General features: G+C 39.9%; 1 protein-coding gene across 1 annotated transcript; it reads left to right on the top strand.

Annotated features, from left to right (window-relative positions):
• The first annotated feature begins 4,839 nt into the window (after positions 1–4,839).
• On the top strand, positions 4,840–13,596 carry LOC139611128 (serine/threonine-protein phosphatase 6 catalytic subunit-like). Its single transcript, XM_071465482.1, has 7 exons — positions 4,840–5,021; positions 6,046–6,141; positions 6,593–6,658; positions 7,339–7,480; positions 7,584–7,663; positions 12,197–12,406; positions 12,509–13,596. The coding sequence occupies exons 1-7, from the start codon at positions 4,947–4,949 to the stop codon at positions 12,755–12,757; spliced, it is 918 nt and encodes a 305-aa protein (XP_071321583.1). The 5' UTR covers positions 4,840–4,946; the 3' UTR covers positions 12,758–13,596.
• The last annotated feature ends 1,615 nt before the right edge of the window (positions 13,597–15,211 follow it).

Raw genomic sequence — 15,211 nt, 5'->3', positions numbered from 1 at the left:
CTCTTAAGTATGTCTCAGTCAAAAGGTTAAGTATACTGTAAATATAAGCCAAATAGGCTTTTCTGTATACTTGTCAGTATGAGCAAGTATACTTAGGTATAATTTTGTAAAGTACATCTCGGACTAGTACATAACATAACATTCTTCCAGGTATGAGTATGAATATAGGAAATTTCTTGTAATATAAACAATTACAAATTAGCAGGATATACTGTATAAATGTTTCACCCCCGCCGGACTGTTGCTTTTACCTTTTTTGGGGTCAGACTTCAGGGTGTATAGAGAGATCTGACAGTGATGGGTGGTAGGGTTGGTTATTCAGATAGTCACTGTCGTTGTATCATTTTCCCCCTCTGGATTACCCTATCTCTGAGGTTGAACCCATACATTATAAGGGGGAAACTCATTTTGGCTGATTGTATCCACAGTCTCATTCTTTCAGTCACTACCCAGAGCTCATGAACATAGGTAAAGGTTGGAACACAGATCAACTGGTAAATGGAAAGCTTTGCCTCCTGGCTCAGCTCTCTCTTCACCACAGTGGTCTGGTATTCCATCCTCATTATTGCTGATGCTGCACCAATCCGTCTGTCCATCTTTACTCAATTTTACTGTGAGATCTCTGTAACAATAAGTGTAGCAGTGGTTACAGGACCCCAGAGCAGATTCTGACACAAGAGACACAGCAGGTGGGATGGAATAAAATGTTTTTATTGGCAGACGCCACAGAGAGTATGAGAGAGTGAGTCCTTTTGGGGGGGTTTTGGGTTTTGGAGAGGGACAAGTCAAGGAGGGGTACTCGGTGTTTAGTGGGAAATGGAGGGAGGTGGTAGTCCGGTGAGTATGCAGCATGGAGAAGGGGCAGGTAAGTGTGAGTGGGGGTTAGAGGCAAGCTTCAGCGGGGGTTAGCAGCAGCACTGGAGACGGCGATAACACAGCAAAACAATCTGGCGACAAGTGGATGATCAACCAGACTTTTTGTACTGGGCTTGATGAATGATGAGATGCAGGTGTGCCAGGTGGCCAGTGCTGCGCCCTCCACCTGCTGAGAAACATACACACACACACACACACACACAAAGGGGAGGACACACTGGGAAGACAGACAAGGAAAGAACAAAACACGGGAATCACTGAAGAAAACGTAAGGTCACAGCATGGCTGTGACAATCTCGAGGTAGTTAAAATATTTCACTTCTCCAAGTCCACAGAACACATCCAGACTGGTTGGTCAAACTCAGGTTCAGGAGTTCCAAACTCCTCTTTCCACCACTCAACAGCATAAGCCAAGCCCTGCTTTTCCTCCCTGAGTCATTGAACAGTTCTCCAGAATCTCCTTGGGGCCAACCAAAAGTCCTTCTCCATAGCCTCCCCAAATTCCTTTCACACCTGAGTGTTTGCTTCCACGACTGCTGAAGGTGCAGCCCGTTTGGCCCCTTGGTACCTGCCTGCTGCAGGAGACCTAAGGGGCAAGAAAACCCAATAGGCCTCCTTCTTCAGCCTGATGGCTTCCTTCTCTGCCAGTGGTTCTTAGTTTGCTCCCTCACCAGCTACCAATGACCAATCTCCCTGCTGCCTCAACAATGGAGGCTTTGAACATGGACCACTCTTACTTCATGTCCCTAAACTCCATCAGGAAGCAAGCAAGAATTTTTTTTCCAGAGGTTGGCATTGAAGACCTCATGGACAGGGGCCTCCGCCAGATGTTCCCAGTTCATCCTTACTACACATTTGGGTTCCCCAGGTCTACCTGCTAGCCTTCCCGCCATTTCATCCTACATACCACCAGCTGACAGCTCTGCCCCTTTCTTCATTTAGGTGTCCAAGACATACAGCTGCAGATCTGATGATATGACCATGAAGTTGACCATCAATCTTTGGTCTGAGGTGTTACACATTAACTACCTCAGGTCATTCTTCTCAGTCATGCCCCTACAGGTTTCTCCATCACTGCTCATTGAAATCCCCCATTAGGACTATGGAGTACTCAGGCGGAAACCTTTCCAAGACACCACCCTGAGACTCTGAGCTGCTGTTGTGGTGCATAAACACACACAAACAGTCAGAGCCTTCCCCTCAGCGACTCAGAGTCACAAAAAGGCAACCCTCTCATTCTCTGAAGAGAACTCCAACACAGGTGCATACCATCCTGGGCAACTCTAGACCTGTGGGTCCACCACCTGCAGGGATAGGCATTGGGGTGGGATACATTGCAAACTGGGTGGCAGGTAAAGGCAGAGAACTTTGCATGCTGAAATTAATAATTCATTATAACAAAAATTTCCATTTGCCAACTATGAGACACTAACAAAAGAAATCAAAGTGAAAGTGAGTGTGAAAAAATAACTTCAAATGGTAACTTCAAAGTTACATAAGCTGACCTGCAGTAGGTTTTTTGAAAACTAAAAATGTGTTATTTGTTCATGTGATTACATACAAATGTAGTTGGCTTGAAAAATGACAGAAAATTACTTCAGTTTAACTATAAAAGTTGATATCACAGCTGGATTATAGTTGATAAGGAGGATGTGATTCAGTTTCATTTCATTCAACTACATCTGCTGTTTTTATTAAATGGGTGTTTTACAAATAGGTGGAAACCTCAGCTTTCTCCAGCTCAGTTTTTCTACATTACATAATTTAAACCAGAGAGCCATCTGCTGATCAAATTGAAGTCTCCCCCCAACAAATATCTCTAATGTTTGTGATCTCTGTAATTCTGCTGTGCAGGTTGTGTCCATGTTATATGTAAAACAAACGTTAAAAAAAGCAGCTCATCTGCCTTCATTATGTTTGTATGTCTCTGTGACTCGTGTTATGTTTGCAGGGGTAGTAAAATTAGAGCAGCTGCTGCGCTGTCTGGTAGGCAATGCTGTACAGGTTCTTTATGTGAGACAGCTTCAGACAGGAGAGGGAATGTCTGGCTGGTAGATGCAGACTCATGTCAGATTACAGAAACAATTCATCATGTATGGCCTCATGCGCTGACAATTGGATGTCTGAGTTTGGAAACTCGTCAGCCAGAGTGAGAACAATGTCTAATAACCGGGTGGAGTTGGAGCTGAATGACAGGTTCAGCTGGCAGCAGCAACATCTGAGCTTTACAACTTTACACACACACACACACACACACACACACACACACCATTTCTGCTGAACACTTATTTGTGGACTAGAATAACTATACAGGGACACATGTTGAATACTAAATCAAAATTGAAATTACACTTGGGACATGACCCTTTAGTTCATTTATTGTCAAACTGGTTACACTTTTTCTTAATTATTCAAATGTTTTTCAGTAGTAATAATTGCATATGCATATGCACATTATTGTAAATTGCCAGTTCAACAGTTACACCTGTACAATCTGTCTAATATATTATGATGCTTAAAGCTGTTCAGAGTCCTGCAAAGGTCCTAAGTTGCAAATCTGCACCTGCAGGCAGCTCCCATTGTTGTTGATCTGCTTCAAAGTGATACAATGATAACCGATTCTGTGGTAATCATCTGTCTACATATCCAGTCAGTCAGCTCTTAAATGATAATGAATTGATGGGTGAAAAGTTGGTATAGGCATTCACGATAAAAACAAAACAAAACATGACAACCAATTAGGCTTATGTTTGTGCCTTCATTTTCATTTTGTTTTCTGTTTTATTTTTCATTTCTATGTTTATCTAAACCACTGTCTGCACACATTTAGTTCATTTTTATCCATACCCATCAATCAGTACAAACATATTTTCTACAAGTTACATGTAGCCCTGTGTGTACCTGACCCAGTGCCGGCCTCTGAGCTGATGGGTTACTATTAGATTGTAGGTTATATTCCACTGAAAGGTGTTCACCACATACATGACAGGAAAATAATACTTGGAAGGGCCCAAATCTGGCGGGCCAGAAGAAATAACTCAGCCCAAGTACGGTTGCCAGACTCATGCCAACTGTCACTGCCATCACTGGGCTGCAATCACCCCAAAGAAACATATAAACTGGCCCAACTCCTGAGGCTGGCATTGCCACATGTAAGCCAATTGCAAGTCTGTATACAGTAATGATTGACTCAACATTCTTGCAGAGCTACCCTAATATCTGCCTATGATCTTGCATACTGCCAGGACTAGGAAATATTTTATTAGTATTACAAAACTGCATATATCTTGATAAAATAACAATGGTCCTTCCCTTTACCAATGCAATTGTTTGTTTGTTTTAGACACAAAGATAACTTTTTTTCTGTGAGTGGAAGATGCTGAGGTGTGTCTTCTACAGTCAGTTGTCAGTTTAGCACCACTTGGTGGCTCTGTCGCTGGCTCATGTTTACACTGATGTTATTTCTGTTCTGTTGCTTCTCTTTCTGCATAAACATGAAATTACCAAATTTATGCTCAGTAAATTGCCAGAGCAGAAGTCCATCGTAGAGACAGCAAGTGGCGTGGCTAGATTACATTTTTTTTAAATGACAAATTTAATGTTCAAACAAATACACACGCAGTTCCAGATGTTTTCGAGTGAGTGGACATTGTGGAAAAGACAATTGCCATTAAATCAGCAGGGGGCGCTATCGACAGTTCTTAGCAAACCAAACGGCACTGAAGAGAGCGTCAAGTCGGCTGGAGATAATGCTCCTTTAATGTTAACTTCAAAATGAAGGTCTAAAATCAGCTATTGACATTTTCTGAACTAAGCGTTTGTCGTTACACATATTAAATATTGCATTTGTAAAGCTTATGTGATTTATTTTTAGTGTTGTTCACTACGAGAAGACTGACTCGTCAGTAAAGATTTATATTTTGAAGGTCCGTACAGGATGTGGTTGACTTGGTTTAGAGAAATTGACACCAGTGATCAAAGTTGACGACGAAGGAGCGGTGAGGAGGAAGAAAGGGAAGTTGCTAGCTGGCTATCTGCATTACCAAATCTTTGGATTTAGCGTTTCAGTAATGGCGCCTTTAGACCTTGATAAGTACGTTGAAATAGCAAGACACTGCAAATACCTACCGGAAAATGATCTAAAGGTGAGTTTAAGTCGCTGAATTTAACCTAGGCCAATGTATATTAATATCAGTGGGACCTAACGGCGTGACTATACGAAGTTTGTTCAACAAGCGTGGCTAGTAACTTATCAGCTAGGTATTAATCGGGGGTGTCAAACGATTAGTGTCATTTTGAAACACATTTTGACAGCGTCACCGACGACAGGGACCGGTAGCCGACAAACTCGGATGAAAATGTCAGAGTGGAAGTCAAAGAGGAAGCTGTAAAGCTTAACCTAATGCTACAAGCTAACAGATACGGGTTTGTAATGGTGGGAAACATGGAAACCACGGCAGACCGAGCAGAAGCCTGTCAGCACCGCATCAGCAGCTACACCGTTACCTTACACTACCTTACCCTATTACGATCTTAAATGATAATGTAGTACTGTTTCGTTTTGAAACCATAATACAATAATCGCAAGCAAAATCTGTAATTCATCCTCCTCTCCAACCTGACCATGTCGGCTAACATCTCATCCAATAGTTAGCTATGATCTTTTGATTTTCTCTGAGGCTTCAGTGCACCTTTTTTATCTGTAACACAACAGGGACGAAAGAACCTATACTAACTGCACCTCAGTTGACGGCCTTCTTATTTCTTTGTCAGGAAGTAAAGTACGAGGGTAGTGTAAACAGGTTTGCGCTAGCTTTACCCTGGTTAGCACCTAACCTGCTGTGTGGGTGCCGGCAAACTTAGCTCCCATTAGGGTCTGAAATATGATATTCCTGTCATGTAATATTCATATAGGGAATATCATGTCTTTGTAGTACTTTGACTAGGATGGTCTGATCAGCTTTCCAGAGCCGTTTTCTGTTACTCTAATGAAGCACAAAGTATTTCAGTAAATCTCACCGTCGTCAGGATTGTCCATGTCTGTTTTTAAGACTGATTGAAACACTAACTTTGATTTTTTTCTCTCATATTATCACAGAGTAATAAAGTTGACCAAAAGCTCACAGCACAGGATGTCTGACTAACCATTGTCATGTTTTATTCTTCCAGAGATTATGTGATTATGTTTGTGATTTGCTGCTGGAAGAATCAAATGTTCAGCCAGTCTCGACTCCAGTTACTGTTTGTGGAGATATTCATGGTCAGGTAGGCCAGACTTATTTCTAATTCTAACCACTCTGGATTACTGAGAATTACTGATGTCATTTTCTTTTATCGTTGAAAACTGAGTACATATACAAATAGTGGCAGTTTTAAAACTGTGTGTATGTGTGCAGCAACATGAATCTAAGGGACAGAGATTTGTTACTGTATTTATGACGTCCTCAGTGTAATTATTGAGTTAATAATATAATTAAGTTAATTTTTGCACTTCTACTTTTAGTCTTTAGCCTAAGCAAATATGTTTCTAGCCGTTATCATCAATACTTAATCATTTGCTCTGCTATAAAACATTTCTCCACATGGATAACAGTTCATGACAAATGCAAAATGACTGTTAAAGTTTTACTTTGTTGGTAATACTTTGACACTTTGGAACAATCATTGTCTGTTTTCTTAAAAAGACTAATTGAGTTGTCTGAATGTTCCTGTGTAGTTTTATGATCTTTGCGAGCTCTTCAGAACTGGAGGACAAGTTCCAGACACAAATTACATTTTCATGGTGAGTGAGGATGTTTTCTCTGTTACAGATTAAACAACAACAGAATTAAACAGACCCGAGTAATGCAGATGCTGTTAGTCACAGCTTGTTTATGGTCAATCAAGGTCCATGTTCATTTTAGGAAGAAACACTCCTCGTAATGCAGCGAGAAAAAAAGTAATAAATCATGTCTTGGGGTTGTATTTTCCTCATTTCCACAGATATTGTTATTTATCATGGATTGTTATTGTGAAATAAATGCATATATATTATGAGTACACCTTTCATATTTCAAATTGCAGAACTTTAAAATGGTAACTTCAGACATTTACCCTTACCTTAAAACATAATAGTGTAACCATGCTCAGCAGCACTTAAAAAGTACAGCAACCCACTCTTCACATGAGCATTTCATCATGTATGTTCATAATGGACATTGATACACAGTATTTGTAAACAGTGCTGCGCACCTCTCTCATGCGCCACAACCCCAGATGATTTATCAAGCACAGGACACACATGCTTTAAAAGTTTTGAATATGTTGCTTTAACCAGTAGAGTATACATTTAAAGTAGCTGCAGGTATTGTTCATATATGAAGATGTTGTGTATCCAGAGAACAGTTGAGTTGAGTTTTGAACAGTTACAGGACGCTTGTTAATGTTTTGTGGTGTCTGATGGTCTGATGTCTTCTTCTTCAGGGAGATTTTGTAGATAGGGGATATTATAGCCTGGAGACATTTACACATCTGCTGGCTCTAAAAGCAAAGTGGCCGGATCGCATCACGCTTCTACGTGGAAACCATGAGAGCAGACAAATAACTCAAGTGTATGGTTTTTATGGTGGGTAACTTCTCATTCACTCTTAATGTTCATGTATCTAGATGTTTCCGTTTCACAAACTCATCAAACCATGTTGTTGTGTGTGTGCTTTGCTTATTTTTAGATGAGTGCCAAACAAAATATGGAAATGCAAATGCCTGGCGGTATTGCACAAAAGTGTTTGATATGCTGACTGTGGCAGCTGTAAGTTCATTCTTGGTTCTTTCTTATTGGTCACATGATCACATTAGCCTTTTGTATTGTTTGTAACACATTTAATGTAACCTGAATCTTTGAACATTGATGTGTAAATAGTTATACTAAAGATTCTTAAAGGACTATAGCTGATTATATCATCCCATTAAATCCTCTGTGTTTACAACTTAGTTGACTAACAACCTTTTCCCAATTCATGCAAGTGGCTCGGACATTTTTAAATGTGCTTTTCCCACCATCTAGTTATCTGCTGATTTCAGTTCATTTTAGTGAGCTATCAAAATCAACTCATAGAGATTTAACTCAGCAGAGATAATGCATCATAATGAAACGCACTGGTTTTCATTAAACCTACTTGATTTTAGAGTTTTAATCACCTTAAATGGGGGAGTGATCTGTACCTGGTGGGGCATTCATATGCTGAAGTGAAGGTCTGACAACAGAGGTTCATCGTTCTGCTGCCTCATGCTTTTAAATGCTTTTAAAGTTTGGAAATCCAATGGGGAACAGATATTTATTAGACATGAACGTTGTAAAAACTGAATTTAAGGTAATTTAATTTGAGAGTCTGCCTCCTTCAGAATTCAACAGGGTAAATAATGAACCTGTAAAGCACAATTCAAAGTGTGCGCTAATGGGAACTGACAGTTGGAGTTGGGCCATATTATGCACCTTCTTGCAGCACTGGTTTCTGTCTTTCACAAAATAGAGCAGCACCAGATGACATTGAAGTCGTCTTTATAGTTTGCTGTCCTATTGATTGGTGCAGAAAAGCAACTCATAAATCACATTTGAGAACTTCACCAAAAATTGCATGTGCTGTTGTGCGCCCTGATCATCTAATAGCATGTTATCCTTACCTGTCTGTTCATTTGGAGACTGAAGTGGAAGCTTCTTCATCTGACGCCATCACACTTTTTTTCAAGTAGTGTCGGACAGCTGCTCAACCTCAGTACAGTGTTAGAATCTTTTGCTGGCACTATATGTTTGCAAAGATGGGAAATTGCTTTGTTTAGGTCCCCTGGCTGCCAGTTGCTTCAGGTTTAAAAAAAAACAACAAAAAAAACAGGGTCATTGTGTATGTTTTTTGCAACTAGCTTTTCTATGATTGCATTAGCTGAAAAAAAGTTAGTGGAGTAACTGCGGAGTAGTGATGCTTTCACAAGAGAATGTCACTACAGTGAAAATTAGGCTGAGGAGATAAGAGGTGACGATGACACTTTCCACTGAAAGAGTGTTGTTGAGTTAGAGCCAGAGTTTACAGAGGAGGGAAAGATGACGCTGCTGCTGCATCATCAGTTTAATCAGAGCTCCAGCTTTTGTCCAAACAGAACTACTTGTAGGCGGCATGTCTGTCCAATCCAGTCTAACACGGAACTACACAAAAGTAACATATTACTCCGCCCTGGAAAATAGTGCAGAAAAGATGAAAATTACAATGAGTTCCAAATGTTGGGACATTTTCAGAATGTAAACAATTCTACACAATATTGCCAAATCTCATATAGATGCATCCTTTGGGGCATGACTGTCACTAACAGATGTAATATTTGGGTTAAACATGCAAAGTCAGTGGAATAGACCTTCAACACTGTATGACTCTGAGACAGGTGTTTTGGAAGAAGAGTTGCAACTGCTATTGTGTGTGTGTGTGTGAGAGAGAGTGAGAGAGATTCGTTTCTGGCCATGTGATAAATCTAGTTAAATCTACATTTGATAGTTTCCTGTTTTACACCTGGTGTATGGTTGTAATTGTTGTCAGACAGTACTGCTCTGTTTGGAGCTGCATGGCCCAGTTCTACTGTAGCTTCTATGTGTATGAGATATTAAAAAAGAGTTTTTTCATATAGTACAATATGATGCGAGGGCCATTCAAGTGTTTAACACAGTGACAACAGAAGAGAAAAGGGGTAGAACATAAAGATAGACAGCATGCTTACATGAAGACTTACACTCACAAACACCCATATACACACATGCACACAACTGGTTCATTTAAAACTAATCAAAAGCTACATTTAATAGAAATTTCTTATTTTCAAGATAAGATGGTGTTGGTGACAGCTCAGCTCAGCAGGGAGGATGCTCCAGACTTCAGGTACATAGGAGCCTTATCAACACAGCACAGTTTATCATGGAAACAGTGTCAGTAGCAGAACTTGTACAGGTCTGAATTAGCATGAGATTTAAAGTGATGAACTGATGCCTGACATGTTAACCAGCTGGTAACATGGCTGTATTCTCAGTGATAGGTAATTTGACCAGTTGTTATTTACAGGGGGAGTCTTTGCGACGCTGCAGTCACTGATCTCCTTCAGTAATGTACAGTATGCAGTACACACAGTATACACTCACTTACTTCACTTCAGAACGGAATCATTTTGTTTTTGTGAGCTGATGTGTTGTCATAGTCGTCAACCTACTTCAGTAATTTCTGGCAACAGCTAAAGAGGCTGTGAGACGATGTGTTCACTAAAAGGTAGAATCGTCGCTTAAGATCAGGTGAATAGTGGGAGAAGACAAATGAGGTGCTCATCACATCATCAAACAGCGTCTGAAACAGAGGACCCAGACACCCTGTCGGTCTTTGGCTGAAGTCGAAAACTGGATGGAAAGACCCAGAAATATCTAAGTATCTTATCTCCATTAGCATAGGAAACACTGGACCGTCCTTAATGAAAGGAGAAGATGCCGTCCCACAATTCCATGCCACCAGAACATTTAAAGCGATGCACCTATGTTTGTATTGGATGCACCATTGTAGTTTAACCCCAGCAGACCCACATAAATATAGAAACAACAGAGCAGCTGTTTATGTTTATGACACGATACAGGAACTGATGGAAATTCTTGCCTGAGCTCCAAATCCATAAATATAGATTTATTCTCTTTAAATCTGTCAAGATTTCTAGTTAATCATCAGAACAAAACACTATATACATAAATGTCATTTTATTCTCCCATTATCCCATACTCCCATTATGTAAAGCAATAAAAATTCATTTTCTTCACTTAACAAATGTATAAAAATGTCAAAGCGTCCATATCAGAAAATTCCATAAACTTATGTCTGAATATAATTTATTCTGACCTCTGATCAGTTCCTTATTTTTATTTAATTATTATTTTAATGGATGAACCTTCTCTGCTTGCCTTTCATGTTGTCTTATTTCAACATTTCAGTCCTGTTTGTGTTTGTGGTTTTGGAAAGTAGGATTTATTGTCCTGATGTTATAAATGAAGTTGGCTTAAAAAAAAAAAAAAAGGCTAGAGAAGGTGGATTCTCTCTGCATCACTGTTGTCTTTTCCTAAGTCCTTATGACCTCTCCTTCACATCTTTCCTTGACCTCATGACATTTTCCATTGAGGAAAAGTGGTCAAGGAAAAGGAGATCATTTTGACTTTTCAACAGTCTTTGTCTATCTGAAATCAGCAGTCTGACAATGACACCCACGTCACACAGTGATTGGTTCAGAGCATGGAGGTGTGAAACAAAGAAGTGCAACACTCTGCCTTCAGGAGAGACTGTTCACAAGCATGCGCTGTGATCATCCATGTTTGGATCTCTGTCACCCCCCTAGTGATTCAGTCCGTTTACCCCAAGACAGGTACACACACTTTAGTCGTCCAGTGTTGTTGGACATTACATTGAGCGTCCCCCAGTCTGAAACATGGACGCAATAACAGCCAGAATGATTTGAGATGCTGCATCTTCTGCGTTGTTAAAAGAAATGCCTTTATATGACGACATCACATTGTTGTCTTTGTTGCTGTATGATCATTGTCACCTAAGAGACATGGCAGAGTGAACAGTGGTTTTGGACCGTATACTCCTTCTCTGTTTGACCACTTACACACTGTAGATTACATTTTCAATGGATAAAATTACAGCTTTTATTGGAGTGACATTAAATTGACTGGACAAAGTTTAGAAGGGTACACACCTGTGTATATAAGGTCCCTCAATCCTAAACCAAGCCATGAAGTCCAGTGGATTCTCTGTAGACCTCTGATAAAACTGTGGTAAGACACAGATCAGGACAAAGGTGTAAAACCACCAGGACTCTTCCTAGAATTGGCCGTCCAGCAAAGCTGAGTAACCAGGCAAGAGGGGCCTTGGTCAGGGAGGAGACCAAGAACCCAGCAGTCACATTACCAGGTTGATGTCATATAGTTTGATCCTGGCATTAGCTGAACTAAACCCACGACAAAGTTTCCATCTGTACCAAGTTACCAAAAGCTCTGAGAACATGGCTTCATCCACGGCCAGCTACAACAGGCAGGTGTCTTTCACAGCCACACATTACCTGTCCAGCACTGAGTGGCAACAGTTAATGAAAGTCAGTCAAGGCTCTAATGTTCAGAGAGATGTTGATTCAGCTGTGATCAGGGAGGGAGGTTGGTAAACCTCTACATTGACTCAGATGTTACAGAAGTCAGACCTGAAAGATTTGGGCTGGGATCAGATTTACTGTGATGATCTGTGATTTTCTAAAAACATCTTTTCATGTCTGATGTCAGTTGATAGATGAGCAGGTCCTGTGTGTCCATGGTGGTCTCTCACCTGACATCAAGACTTTGGACCAGATCCGCACCATTGAGCGCAACCAGGAGATTCCCCACAAGGGGGCCTTCTGTGATCTAGTGTGGTCAGACCCCGAGGATGTGGACACCTGGGCGATCAGTCCACGAGGTGCTGGCTGGCTGTTTGGCTCCAAGGTCACTAATGAGGTACAACATCTGAAACTAATGCATGGAAAACAAAAAAATACATTCTTCTCAGCCCTCACATTGAATATGTGACACTAATGCTCATTATCTCTGATGTTTCAGTTTGTTCACATCAACAACCTGAAGCTCATCTGCCGCGCACATCAGCTGGTCCACGAAGGCTACAAGTTCATGTTCGATGAGAAGCTGGTGACCGTGTGGTCGGCGCCCAACTACTGCTACCGCTGTGGGAACATCGCATCCATCATGGTCTTCAAGGACGTGAACAGACGAGAACCCAAGCTGTTCCGCGCCGTGCCTGACTCTGAGCGCGTCATACCTCCCCGAACAACCACACCCTACTTCCTCTAAAAGTCCCCTCAGTTCTCTCTCTCCTCTCCACCTTAAAGAGCTCAACTCTCCAACATACTCGTATGCAATAGATTTGAAGAAAGACACACCCCTTTCAGGTCTCCAGCATCAGGCTACAGTCTGTCCCACATGTTTTTCTGACCAATGACAGAAAAGTATGACAAGAAAATTCTACTTTTACATTTCTTGATATTTTAGATTTACATGATATTTTAGATTTACATGATAAGAAAATGTTTTGATGTTGTGTATCCCACTAAAGCAAATAGAACATTTAAACTAAGTGGTGCCAATAATACACTTTCAAATAAATATATTTCTTAAAATATGACTGTAGAAATTTGATCTCATGCTTATTCTTTGAAAGACTTGTCTTTTCCTCTCAGCGTGATCGTTTCTTGAACTAGGACGTAGAATGTTGATAATTTCTCCTCAGACACATACTGTATAAACAGCTGCTGAGCCCATCCCACAGCATCCTGCCTTTAATGCTGGTTTCATTTTAAAATGTCATTTTCTTTTTAATTTATTGTTTTGAAAGGATTCTGTCTTACATTGCAGATTCTGTGTATTTTTTGCCGCAAACATCCACAAGTGTCTGTTTTCAAGAGGCGTTACATTTAAGTTTCCCGTCCCTCTCTGTAGTCTGAATTGTTGATGCAACAGTGGCTTTTATAAGAAAGAAAAACATTTAAAATTGGAAATAAATTTTGTAGTGCAGGTGAATTTTCTTGAAGAGCTCAGCTCAGTAGTTGAATTTGTGGCAGAGAAAATCTCTTTGATGTTCCTCATTTTTGTAATTTCAATAAAACATTATTCATTAAATCTTGTGAACGCTCCCTTGACTTGTGAATGGGTTGTTGTGTTGTCTTAGCTGTTGTTAAATGTGAGCAAAGACAGGATCATTCTGATGTGGCATTGCTGAATAGGATAGTGTGGAAGAATGCCTAAGGGAAAAAGGGTATTCAGATAAAGCTGGAGACTCATGAAGTCATTAGCTGGAATACTTCACTCTTATTATGTCTGAATCTAGCAGGTTTAAATCATTTGTACAGAGTGGACAAGACATGTCGTATTTTGTATTATACATTCATTTTCATTTAGTTTCATATGAGGAAATTAAGGTCAGTGAACTGCTGAAGAATAAATCAGTGATTCTGATTCCAGATCTTCAGTGTCTTGTTAAGTCAACTTCTCAAATGGTTTCATTTTAGTTTCAGGTCCAAATTCATTGATTTAACCAATTTTTCACAAAGAAAGTCACTTCTGTGAAATGTCTACAAGATGAAAACATTTGTGAAGCAGAATGTTTTTTCCTCCTTTCCTCTCACATGAATCATCTCATTATGCCACAGATTTATTTTGTGAGGGTCACTTCTCCCATACTGTAGATCCTAGGTACACCCTGGACACTTTATACTAATTTCTGCAGTGCATCTTTAGTCTTATTACAACATACCTTGGCACTATTTTGCTATTATTATTATTATTTAATTATTATTTTAAAGATTCCATATAGTATAAAGGTAGATGTTATTGAAATTAGACTGGACCACGAAGAATATTTATTTATTCTCACGTAACATAGTATTGATCATGATAAAAAGTAATAAATAAATCTGTATTATTAACATCATTTTTTTGAAGTGGTTAAAATCATCACAGATTCCCAGATCTCAGAGTGATGCTTGTTTTTGTCAGAGCAACGATCCCAAATCAATGATGTAAATACATCTGAGGAAGTGTTTGGCATTTTGCCTGATTTAAGGATTTAAGGCTCCATACAGTCTAAAGGTAGATGTCCATGTGTTTGTGATTATAAAGCAGGTCTAGGTTCTATATTAATACTGTGAAAGTATCAAAGCCTCAGTCCACAGAGAAATGCACACAGCCTGTATTCAGAAACTGAGCTTTAAAATGAGCCTTCAGGACTTCTGGCACTTTGTGATGTCACAACAAATCAGCCACCAGTCTCAGCCACGCACCAAGCCCCACCCACCTGGACCCACCTTGTCCAACTTTGCAGGATTTGGTTTCTCTGAGTGTTTACCTGAAATCTGCTCTATTTTTTTGGATCACTTAGAAAACAGCCAATCAGAAGAGAGGCTCAAAGAAAGAAAGAAAGGAAGGAAGAAAGAGAAATCGGAAAGTGCCTTGTTTAAATGTCATATATGGACCTGTAGCATCACATATTTACATGAACAACAGAAAAAAGGGAAAGGATCAATATTAAAATAACTTACAGACTTACAGAGTTAAATCAGGAATACGCAGTTGCAAACTAAAGGACTGCATTATCTCTGTAATTTCCCCACATTCCTGTTATTATTATTATTATTTGAATTTATTTACGTTATCAGGACAGACCTGTTATGTATTAAGAAGCGCTTCAGTAGGACAGCTTCTATTTTGAAAATGTTGACCCGGAAGTAGCTAGCCAGTTGTACTGGAGCG

This window comes from Trachinotus anak, unplaced genomic scaffold (assembly GCF_046630095.1).
Source record: "Trachinotus anak isolate AG129_WGS33_773 ecotype Australia unplaced genomic scaffold, CSIRO_AGI_Tana_v1 ptg000028l, whole genome shotgun sequence".
In the NCBI taxonomy this organism is placed as follows: domain Eukaryota; kingdom Metazoa; phylum Chordata; class Actinopteri; order Carangiformes; family Carangidae; genus Trachinotus; species Trachinotus anak.
Note: the sequence above shows the minus strand (reverse complement) of the source record. Positions and strands in the feature narration are given on the sequence as shown.

Bases quoted from the DNA above. Each gene is read 5' to 3' on its own strand.
- LOC139611128 (XM_071465482.1), top strand. From the start codon at position 4,947: ATGGCGCCTTTAGACCTTGATAAGTACGTTGAAATAGCAAGACACTGC. The intron at 5,022-6,045 runs GTGAGTTTAAGT...TTATTCTTCCAG, and splicing joins TACCGGAAAATGATCTAAAG to AGATTATGTGATTATGTTTG. The intron at 7,481-7,583 runs GTGGGTAACTTC...GCTTATTTTTAG, and splicing joins TCAAGTGTATGGTTTTTATG to ATGAGTGCCAAACAAAATAT.